Here is an 11,684-nt window from a genome sequence, read left to right on the forward strand (position 1 = left end):
ATTAGTAAAAGAACTACTACTGCTTTGGGACGGAGCCCCGATAACCTGTTACGTTGTCCGCAACTCCGGATCGGGCATCAGCCTTACTGGGCCCCATCTGTGGTGGTCTGATGGCTAGTAAGAAAACACTGATAATTTTAAATGTGATATCGTAAATAAACACATAATGCTGACTGGCTGACTAAACCCTAGGACCAAAATATTTTACCTATACAGCACGTACGCGATAGCATATCACTTTATCCTACGGTTGAATTTACAATAATAACTTTCGTGTTTAATGTATTTTCAGTATTAAATGCAGATTAAAATATTATTCTGTTTATGAGTCAAACAAGTAGTAAGTACTTCCCTAAGTAGGTACCTACCTATCTTCACTTAAGTAAGTGCAGTTACTTTCTTTCTACACCAAGCGCGTGAAGCCGCAGGCCATCATATTTTCATATAGATATAAATTGGCAGGCCAACGGTAGGATATCAATAGTTTTAAAAAAATCTTCCAGAAATTCATGACGGGGTGAGTTATATACTGCTCGGATAGCCCGTAGCTCGACCCCACAGCGAAATGCCATATGATCTACCTAATGCTGTGAAAATAACTAAAATTGCATTGCTGTATTCACGTCCGTGAACTCTAATCTGTCTAACCGCAAAAGCAGCTGAACTAAATCTCCCCGAAATTGCCTTTGTGTGAGGGCCCCATTATAGGCTATTGTCTAGTGTGATACCTAAAAATACAATCTCGTTAATATATACCAACTTTTGGCCGTTCAAGACAACGTCACAAACATTACTTTGCACGGTTGGCAAGCTAAAATACATTACAATACAGCCAAGTTATTTATAGTGAACCAGTTATGAACTTGAAGAATAGAGCTGTTTACATCAAAATTTCTTACATGTCCGTCTACTCTAAGAAATTAACGAACTATCATCTGCAAACAGTACCATTCTGGTTTATCTATACATATAATAAAATCGTAGAAAAGTGCTGTCATTGAAAATAAAAATAAAAAAAATAGCAGGGGTTATTGTTATGTCGATGTCGAACCCAAAAATGTAATTAACTTTTTTTTTGTCTGTTTGTCTGTTTGTCTGTTTGTCTGTTTGTCTGTTCGTCTGTGCGCGCTAATCTCAGAAACGGCTGATCCGAGTTGGATGCGGTTTCACGAATATATTGTGGGATGCTTAAATTTACATTTAGTGTTTGTTTCATGTCAATCGGTTCATAAATAAAAAAGTTATGTCAAATTAAAGAATCACGTCGAACATTCTATGCTTATACCATTAATCTCCGCAACTATTTGACGGATTTGGTTGAAATTTGGTACAGATATAGTTTAGAACCTTAGAAAGGACATAGATATATTTTTATTTCAAAAATCAAAAAATAAAAATAAGAAATAAATTATTTATAAATAATTCTATGTCGATCGTTACACGACTTCGGTTCATGTTATTGTTTTAATTCATCGAAAAAAAGTAAATAAATAGTAAAAAGGTATGAAAAAAATAATATCAATATAATAAAACATTTAGTACAAAGAAAATGCTCTAACGGAGTATAGATAATTCTATGTCGATCGTTACACGACTTCGGTTCATGTTATTGTTTTAATTCATCGAAAAAAAGTTAATAAATAGTAAAAAGGTATGAAAAAAATAATATCAATATAATTAAACTTTTAGTACAAAGAAAATGCCCGAACGGAGTATAAATAAATAATCCAAGTTGTCTTTATCCTCGATAGATGGCGTTGGGATCGAAATAGATCGCGCTATGGTTTCGTTACATTCATTTGGTTGGGTATCGGCCGAGCGCTTCGGTACTATCGTAGAAAAAGTGTATTATCAGTCGTATGATTATTTGTCTGTAGTGGTCCTGCTGTTTCGTATATTCTAAATTGGTTTCGTTGTATTTGTCAATTAATAAGTTTATTTGTTGGGTTTCCTGGTTTTTTGGTTAAACTATTTAACGTAGGTTTAGTTTGATATCGATTATTAGTAGTTACTGTAGTTAGTTTTTTTAATAAAATTGTAAGTCTAATTTATAAATTAATTAGATTAGATTTAAGTCGTTTCTTTTAAATTATTTAGTTTAAGCTTGGTTATTATAGCATAGAGGATAGGTTGTAATATAGTTTATTTTTTAATTGTTATAAATTCGTAATTCGTAGCTTTCTTTAGTTTTAAGTTAGTTTAAGTCCGTTTTTAAACTATTTTTTCAATGCCCTAAGTGAGTATACATCTATTAAATTCAAACGCAGAGCTCATTATGTTGATTTTTGAAGAGTCCCCTGGAATATCTTCCACATCTCATTTTTGAAGAGATCCCGCGAGATCGGGAACTATGTGGTTAAAACCAAAAATTTGCCGGAAGTCACTATTCCACGCGAACGAAGTCGCGGGCAAAAGCTATTTTCAAATATAAATGGCAAACCAGTAAAAGATAGGGACCCAATAGAGTACCCTGAGGAACGCCGATTTTCAACTCAGAACCTTGTGAGTTAGTACCTTTACCTTTAACTGTCTGTCTTCTAAGTAAAATTTTAACACAAGGAGCGCAGTGTTTCTCATCCCATATTGATCTTTTTCATAATTTCAGCAAAAGTGGCTCGTGGTCAACAAACGCTTTTGAGTGGTTACAATAGTATCCTGTTAATCCTGTGTTTTCTCCCAAGCGGCAAATATTTCCTTCGTTAAGGTGACACCAGCGTCAGTTCTACAACGACATTTAGTGAAACCGCATTGTGGTTGGTGATATACAGATTTTTTTATTAAAATGATGAAGCATCTGAGATATCATCTTCTCAAACACTTTGCTGAGAACCGGTAAAAGACTGGCCTATCTATAGTTATTAGGTTCGTTAGTGTCACCCCTTTTGAATAGTGGGATAACTTTACAGCACTTTGTTCTTTCGCATGTCTTTTTGAAATAAACGCCTGAAACTAACTTCTTAGGTATAAGAATTGAAATTTTGAAAACCTCTTGTGATACCAGCGCCCCTATTACGTATTGTGGTGAATTCATGCGCCATTTAGTTTCACCTGTCCCGATGAAAACATCAAGATCACAAGATATCAAATCAAAATATAATGTTTAAAAGTGGCTCAAAACGTTGTACTACATTTGTAGATAAAAGCTTGCAGGTACCTAACAATAATAAAATAAATTGTTCTCTTTGGGATTCATTTTGTGGTAAATAAAACAGATATATATGTGAATTTAAACTATGTATTTATTAGTGTGGCAAAGCCATCCTTCGGCATGATTGGGCGGGCTCGACCGTTGTGATATTATCACGGCCTCACAAAAAATTGACGTAAAACAACGCTTTCGTTGTGTTTCGTCGTGTGAGTTATGTTACCAATCTCCCCCAATCCCCAAATCCTCATATTCCTAACCCCCAATAGGCCGGCAACGTCTTAGTAACGCTTCTGGTGTTTCGGGCACCCATGGGTGGCGCTGTTTGCTTACCATCAAGTGGCCCGTCTCCTCGTTTACCGGCTTATCCTATAAAAAAGAAAGTTATTTCATGGAGGGAAAGCGCAGATCAGTATCCTTTAAGTTGTCCTCGATCCATTTCTCAGCTTGTTGTGTCATCTCCTCGTCGAAGTGGTCTCGCCATCCACCTGATTTGCCTGAAGAAAAAATAAAGGCAAAATTACGTAAATAAATATCTCACTGTCCTTGTTAGATACGCGTTGTTGGTAACGTTATTAAATAATAAATATGGACGTAATATAAGCAGGTGAACCTGGAAATAGAATCTTCTCTTACATTTCGTAAAGACATTGCTTTGAATCCATATTTTTTATTAGTGATTAGACGATTTATATTCTAAACTATAATTACATAATCAGTCAAATTTTAATGTTGGTCGGAACAACAATGCAGCAGATAAATAACTAATACCCTAACTAGTGAAATGTTGTCTTACCTTTCCTAATAAAACTTTCTCACCTGGCGAGTACTCCAAGTTCCCTCATGTCCTCATAATTCACGGATTTATTATTCTTAAAGTTCTCAATACTGAGGTGGTCGCAGAGGCGGCTCAGTTGTTCTTCATTCAACTTTTTGCCTAAGAAGTCTGCCACGCGATTAATGCTGGTCGGTAAATCCTAAAATCATAAAAGTAGTATTATGTTTTTAAATTTACAAACTTTTCGAAGTCGAATAAATTTCTCTTTTCTTCAAAATAACTGCTGGAAGAAGAATTTCAATTACCTTCGAGAGTTCTTCGTAAAATAAGAACAGCATGTTGGGTTCGTGCCTCTTCTCCCAAGCTTCTTTTACATGCTCGAAATACGGCGTCAATGTATCTGGAAACCAAAAGATTATCGTATCTTATATGAATGAATACTGATAATTAATTATTATCTGAATGCGTTGTTACCATGGGATTTAACTTGAACACGTCAAAGAAATTTAAGTTAAGTGTTGGTCTTTTTTTCCTTCCTACTTACATAAGTCACGGTGGAACATATTCCAGAAGTCTTTGAAGCTTCTGTGCATCCTCATCATCCTGAAGAGCCTTGCGTGGTAATAGCAAGATACGGCTACATCTCTTGGGTCTCGAGCTACGTATACAACCTTTGCAGTATCCAGCAGTGTGGGTGGCATCAAGGACATCGGTAAGTGTGTCTTGATGAACCGTTTCTCCGATACTGGTATATCAGCGAGCACTGCGGTCGCTGGTCGGCTGATCATATCCACTACTTGTGAGTACTTTTCTGCGTCTAAAGTTTCATCACTTTCCGCCATCGCTTTTACGTATTTCTCTTTCTCGTTTGGGTCAAAGAACATGAACATGCTGTAATTCAAATATTTATGTTATTACGTAACTGATGAATGTAGATGAAGCGAAAAAGGTATGCCAGAATCGTGTAATATAGTCGCTGCCTACCCCAACGGGAACCAGGCGATGGATACAGACGATATGTATGTCTATGTATACAATAAAGTGAAGGTTAATGTAGAATTCGTACTAACTCTAAAAATGGGTAACGATGTGTCAGTGGTATCTGCGCAGCTTTTTCGTAGTTCAAGTCATTAGCGATCAACCAAACCAGCTCTTGAGTCCATGTAGTTCCTGAAGAAACAATTGATTTACTACATATTACAAAGATTTAGACGAACATTAGTGTTCAAGGTTGTAGAATATTCTCGTCTTATATTTTCAGAAAACTTGTTGAATAAGCACAAATCAAAACTGCATTTTGTTTTATGGAATAAGTGGCAAACGAGCAGACTGGTCACCTCACTGTAAGCGATCAACACCACCCATGGATACCCGCGACACCAGGGTGTGCTCTTTTGTGCTGGGTATAAACCGTTCTTGATCAAATAGTTTATTCCATTTATTGGATCTAGCTTTCACACTATGAAATATCTGTCGGAGTTAAATAGACGCGAATTTACAACGAAACTGGCAAGGAACTTACCTGATCGTTGATAACTAGCGACAAACACGTCTGAGGATCTAAGAGGCATGTTGTATACATTCGCAGCATCTCTCTTGTAAGGTCTGTATGCAATGTAACCTTTTGGTCCCACTTTGATCAAACTTGTCGGAAAAGCTATGGAATATAAAAGTAAAAACTACTTATAGGAACTTCTAGTATTGCAGCAAATATTTGAAAATAACTATATTAACTATTGACAATTAATTATCGTTACGATTTCTTGCATTAGAGCCTTAGTTTTCGAGAGCACATTGTTATATGTGTTAAATTTATTGAAAATTAAGCGGTATTGAAAGGAGGTATGAATTGCTTTTCCTTTAAATTAATTCATTCTGAATCGAAAACCACTTACGCCCTAAATTGGCTTTCACCAATTTTTCTTCTTCTGGATCCAGGTCCTTAAACTCGTAAGGAAACGGCAGATCTTTTTGTTCACCCATCGCTATTTTCACTTTTTTAACGCTAGTGTTGACTTAGACAGAGAAAGACAAACTAAATTTATTTGACTATATATCTGGGCGATAACAAGCCTTTTAATCATAGGTATCAAAATCAAGGTAAAACGTGATAAATTATACTCTTTTTATCATAAATTACACAATTCTTTCAACAGGATCATATTTCGATGCTGATAATGAGATTTATTAGGGAAACTCCAGTTTAACGGAGGTGCTTAGAGGAATACAGTTCACTAATTGCTGTGATCCACAATCAGTAAGCCAAAATAAACTAGCGGAACAGCTAGGCTATTCTATGATTATCAATTTGAAACCTTCGAAGTGAGCCCATTGGTCGAGATTATTCTTATAACCTATGACATGGCGGACGGCAACCGAGCTCACTTCGACTGTTTCGGATTGACAATAACAGAATAGCTTAGATATTCTTTTTTTTCGGAAATATAATTTATTTCAGAGTTCTAATGCTTTTCTAGTTTTTTGCGTCTAAAGATCCTGGACTATAAATCTTATAATAATTAATTATATTATCGGGGAAAATAATGAAAGGTTTTCTCGTGTTCATGTACACGTGTCTTTGGGTTGTTCCTTTGGTTGGTACCTGTTCTTTACTTACAGGAATATTTATGTGGTAGAAAACCCATTAAAAATATATAACTATAAATAATAGATAGGTACTACTATAAATAACTTGCTTTCGTAATCAAAGGTATGTGTATGCTAATTAAGTCTTTTTATAGCGTCAAATTATTCATAACACGTGCGAATGTACGCATGATCATGGTGATATTGTTATTTTTATGTATTATATTAAGCTATTTTTATTACCTTAAAGAAAACCTAATTCTGGTCTAGGTACTTATTAACATGTGAACTGCGGACTACCTAGCGGGTTTGCCGGGGCTCCACCTCTAAGGGCAGGAGTAGGAACGCGGTGTTTTTTAGACCGTAAGAGTTTGACTCTCCTCTCGTCTCGCCCTGGGCGGGAGAAGTCATTGGATGTAAGTTTGAACTAGTCATATAAATAACTAATGACTTCTTGTAGCTACTAAAGAACGGATAAAATTAGGACAGGTGAATAGGCAACTTAGGGTTAAGAAAAATTTATGTGTTATTCTGTTGTCATGGTATATAATTATTATTTATTAGTATGTAGTAGTTAACTCAAAAACAAAATACAAATTATTTCATAGAAGGGAAACGCAGATCGGTGTCCGTTAGATTTTCTTCGATCCATTGTTCAGCTTGCTGTGTCATCTCTTCGTCGAAGTAATCGCGCCAGCCAGATTTACCTGAGAAAATAAATAATAATTGAAATAATTAACCTACCCAATACGTTGAAAGAATTCGCAACATATAAAAATTGAGGATACAAACATGTTATGCATATCACGTCATACATAATTTTTTTAGATGTTGGTTAATAAAATGCCTTATACCTTTCCTTATAAAAGATTCTCCCTTGGCGAGTACTCCAATTTCTCTCATTTCCTCAAAGTTAACAGATTTGTTTTTCTTAAAGTTATCAATACTGAGGTGGTCGCAGAGGCGATTTATTTCTTCTTCATTCAACTTCTTGTCTAAGAAGTCTGCCACACGGTTAATGCTGGCTGGCAAATCCTAAAATGATTTTAAACATTAAATATTTTAAACGAATGACTGGACGTTTTTATATTGATTATCAATTCGGCATTAGCACACATCAGCCAGCATAACTCTACTGCTGAGTATATGCCTTTCGCTTATGAGAGAAGTAGGCAGTTACCCGTGTTGGCTGATAATTAACGGGTGGGTGGAACTGTAACACCCCCAAGTGTGTCATAAACCTGCAAGTCTGTTTTCAATAAACTTCGTCTTGCATACATAGGTATGATTTTGATACTCGGCTCTGTTTTCAACAATCGCACGCATCGGAATAGTACTTATCATTAGTGCGTTTGATGATCAATTAGGAACACACAAATAACAAAAGTTTGACGACTGATAAGAACATAATTATTACTAGGGGGACTGAAATAAAGTGTGTACAGAAATAAAATATACTGGTATCAATCAGAAAATAATCTTATCTTCTGTTCAGTACGTTGTTTGTCAATATCGACATAGTGACTATAAGATATTGTTACTTGTATTCGTTTACCTTCGAGAGTTCTTCGTAGAACAAGAACAGCATATTCGGGTTATGTCTTTGCTCCCAAGCTTCTTTGACATGTTCGAAATAAGGCGCTAAAGTAACTGGAAATGAAAGTATATCTTTATCATTTTGCTAAATGCTCTAATTTTGATTTTTTTTTATTAATATAGTCATAGTTATATCGTCTATATTATGTTTGTGACCATGTATTTAATTGCTCTAACCGCCGTACTCAGAGCCATTTAATGGTTACTTAACCCAGTCTTTAACAATTGTTTTCGGAACAAAATCGTTACTAAGGAATAATTTAAGTAATCATTAAATGTCTCCGAGTATGGCAGTAAGTGATATAAAATTTAAAATAAGATGTTTCAATAAGGGTCTGCTAAATAAACCATTGAGCTTTAAACAATTTAATTTTTCACTTACAGAGGCCTCGATAGAATATTTCCCAGAAGCTTTTAAAGGGCTTCAGAGGGTCAACCAATTTGAAGAGCCTTGAATGGTGATAGCAAGACACAGCCACGTCTCTAGGGTCTCTAGCCACGTATACCACCTTCGCAGTATCCAGCATTTTGGGTGGCATCAAGGACATCGGTAAATGTGTCTTGATGAATCGTTTTTGCGTTAATGGGGCTGCAGCGAGTAACGGACTCACTGGTAGACTCAAGAATTCTATCAGTTGCATATACTTTTCTCTATCGAAATTTTCATCCGCTGTTTTTGACATTACATCTGCATATAATTCTCTCTTTTCTGGTTCGAAAAACATGAAGCCGCTGCAATAAAAATAAACAGGGCATTATAGTAATACTGACGATGCATTAGTAAGTCCAATGGTGCAAAAATACTCACTCTATGAATGGGTAACGTTCTGCTAATGGTATTTCTGCAGCTTTTTCGTAATTTAAGTCATTTGCAACCAACCAAACTAGTTCCTGGGTCCATGTAGTACCTGAAGGAATATCATACACTTGATTTATGTTTGCATTCATAGCTGTGATCTACACCAAATTCTAATTGAATGTCATCTATAAACGATACGGGAGTACCTAATATACTTTACATGTTTAAATATTTTTAATTTTTTAGCTGATTGATTTTAGATATTGATTTCGTTTATTTTAAAAATATTTTTCTCTTTCTTTCTCTTTTGAACTCACCTGATCGTTGATAACTGGCGACAAATACGTCTGTAGGTCTTAAAGGCATGTTGTAGATATTCGCAGCATCTTTCATGTAAGGCTTGAGTACCATGTAACCCTTCGGTCCCAATTTGACGTACCTTGTTATGTATGCTGAAGAGAACAATACTTGTATTAACCAAGTTTAGAAGGTAAAGCCTAAAGAAAGCATTTTAGTTAAAAGTACTAATTACTTCGGAAAAATATACATAGACATTAAAAACTAATCATAATTTGTCTGTGTAGAGAGCGTATTAGACACCATTTGAAATTCATTTCATCATCATAATATCAGCTTAAAGACGTCTTTTGCTGTACCCTTAGTACAAGTTTGTTTTACAAGTTTTTAAACTGACATGGTCACTAACACTATTATTAGAACTTATTACGGGATATTTACCATGTTTATTAATTTTGATGAGTTTCCGATATTTCGGCACTGTTTCAAGCGCCATGATCACGGATGTAAATGCGGGTGGATCGGAAACTCATCAAAATTAATAAACATGGTAAATATCCCGTAATAAGTTCTAATAATAGTTTGTTTTACGTTTTAAAGTTACTTTAAACGTAAAGCAAACTCATACTAAGGGTACTGGACTGTGACATAAACTGATACAGATTTACAGTTGCTAAGGATTTTTATGGAATTATGGATTTTCACGATGACTCTATAATTTTACAATCATTTGTAGAACTGTATGCAGTAGCAACACTGTTGTGATAATGTAATAAGTAGGTACTAGCGATTGTATCCTATGTTTGTATAAAATTAATAATACAGTAGAAGCTCCTTATTCGCGCTTCCTTCATTCGCGTTTTCACTATTCGCGGATTGAAAAATTGCGACCTAATTCCCATATTCGCGGTCAAGATTTCTCTATTCGCGGATCGAATCGAAATATCGGTGCGTGCATGAACCTAAAAAATACATTCGCTATCCTTTGTCAACGCGTCAATAGAAGGATAAAAAAATAAAATAGCCTCATTACAACTACGTCTAGATTGTAACTTCTGCCTAAATCTAGTGTGACCTAAACTTGATGACAATATTATGTAATTCATCAATCTGTATGATCAGAAAGTTCAATTAAATATTTTTTTATCTTCAATTTGCTTCCTGATTTCATCATCTAGGAACGTATCCCCTATAACCCCATACAAATTACCATTCCATATTCACGGTTTCTGTATTCGCAGCATATTTACGGAACGCATACCTCGCGAATAAAGAGCTTCTACTGTACTTATTTTTCTATGATCTATATAGATTAAAAATTGTATGGTCTTATTTATTATATGACGTTATGGAGTACATACAAAACAATTAAACCAGTTTTAACTATGTACATGCACATCTACATAGTATAGGAACAAATAAACGTCTGTACCAATATTGATATACATAACAATGTTTCTTCCTGCAGATTTGTTTGCGTTCTCTCTAAATCTAAAGTTTTGAGAACCAAATGTAAAAAATCTACATTTATCCATACTTTTATTTGAAATATTTTATTAATTTTGACCGTTGAATAGTCAAAATCAAAATACATAATTTATATAAACCTGATTTTTTTAAATAATTATGTATAGAAAAACTTGTGTGACGGCATTGCGTTGTTTATTTCTACTTGGAAACAAATGCGCACTTCTGCACAATGCGCGCAGTGATTTTATTTTCATTAATGAATATATTATATTAAAAGTACATAGATAAATAAAAGGTACGTACAACAACGCTTGCGTTGTGTTTCGTTGTGTGAGTGAGGTTACCGGAGGCCCAATTACCCCCCTTTTCAACCCCTATTCCCCAACAATCCTTAATTTCCTAACCCACAAAATGCCGGTAACGCACTAGTAACGCCTCTAGTGATTCAGGTGTCTACGGGCGGCGGCGATTGCTTACCATTAAGAGATTCTTCAACTCGTTCACCGGCTTATTACATAAAAAAACGTACAATTATATAAGAACTATAAACAACTTACTTCCTAAATTACTCTTAATCAATTCTTCTTCTTCTGGCTCAAGTTCCTTCGTCTCGTAGGGAAAAGGCAATTCCTTTTGTTCACCCATCGTTCGGAAATACTAGTGTTGACAACAAAACAACTATATCGACTACTAACTCACTGCTGTTACCGATCTATACCGATATTGCTCGCATACAATGATATCGAGGCAACGTATAACTTATCATATTTTTTAATACGATTATCTCTATATGTTTTGTGTACCTGTGATGATGTGATGAAGAAAATATATCTATAACGTTTTTGCGTAAGGGCAAAGTATCTCTGAACTCTTTCATTCTTTTTTTTAAGAGGGGAAATCATCTAATGTCTTCTACCGCCTTGGGCGAGACGAAAGGGAGTGTCAGACTCTAACTGACTTAAAACCACCCCGTTCATATTCCTGCTTTTCGAGCCGGAGTCCCGGTAAACCCG

At 35.2% G+C, this 11,684-nt stretch overlaps 1 protein-coding gene and 1 pseudogene across 1 annotated transcript; both read right to left on the reverse strand.

Moving 5' to 3' along the window:
* Nucleotides 1–3,260: 3,260 nt before the first annotated feature.
* Nucleotides 3,261–6,045, reverse strand: LOC118266607 (sulfotransferase 1E1-like; annotated as a pseudogene).
* Nucleotides 6,046–7,035: 990 nt separating this feature from the next.
* On the reverse strand, nt 7,036–11,403 carry LOC126912204 (luciferin sulfotransferase-like). Its single transcript, XM_050703234.1, has 7 exons — nt 11,229–11,403; nt 9,222–9,356; nt 8,914–9,013; nt 8,488–8,837; nt 8,065–8,159; nt 7,364–7,544; nt 7,036–7,216 (listed from the first exon to the last, which is right to left on the reverse strand). Exons 1-7 carry the CDS (start codon nt 11,314–11,316, stop codon nt 7,107–7,109), a joined length of 1,059 nt encoding a protein of 352 aa, XP_050559191.1. The 5' UTR covers nt 11,317–11,403; the 3' UTR covers nt 7,036–7,106.
* Between the last annotated feature and the right edge of the window lie 281 nt (nt 11,404–11,684).

The sequence above is a fragment of the Spodoptera frugiperda genome, chromosome 23 (genome assembly GCF_023101765.2).
Source record: "Spodoptera frugiperda isolate SF20-4 chromosome 23, AGI-APGP_CSIRO_Sfru_2.0, whole genome shotgun sequence".
In the NCBI taxonomy this organism is placed as follows: domain Eukaryota; kingdom Metazoa; phylum Arthropoda; class Insecta; order Lepidoptera; family Noctuidae; genus Spodoptera; species Spodoptera frugiperda.

Excerpts from the sequence above, each read along its gene's own strand:
- LOC126912204 (XM_050703234.1), bottom strand. The coding sequence starts at position 11,316 with ATGGGTGAACAAAAGGAATTGCCTTTTCCCTACGAGACGAAGGAACTT. Across the intron at positions 9,014-9,221 it reads CGCCAGTTATCAACGATCAG|GTACTACATGGACCCAGGAA; the intron begins GTGAGTTCAAAA and ends ATATTCCTTCAG. Across the intron at positions 7,545-8,064 it reads TCTACGAAGAACTCTCGAAG|GATTTGCCAGCCAGCATTAA; the intron begins GTAAACGAATAC and ends AAATCATTTTAG.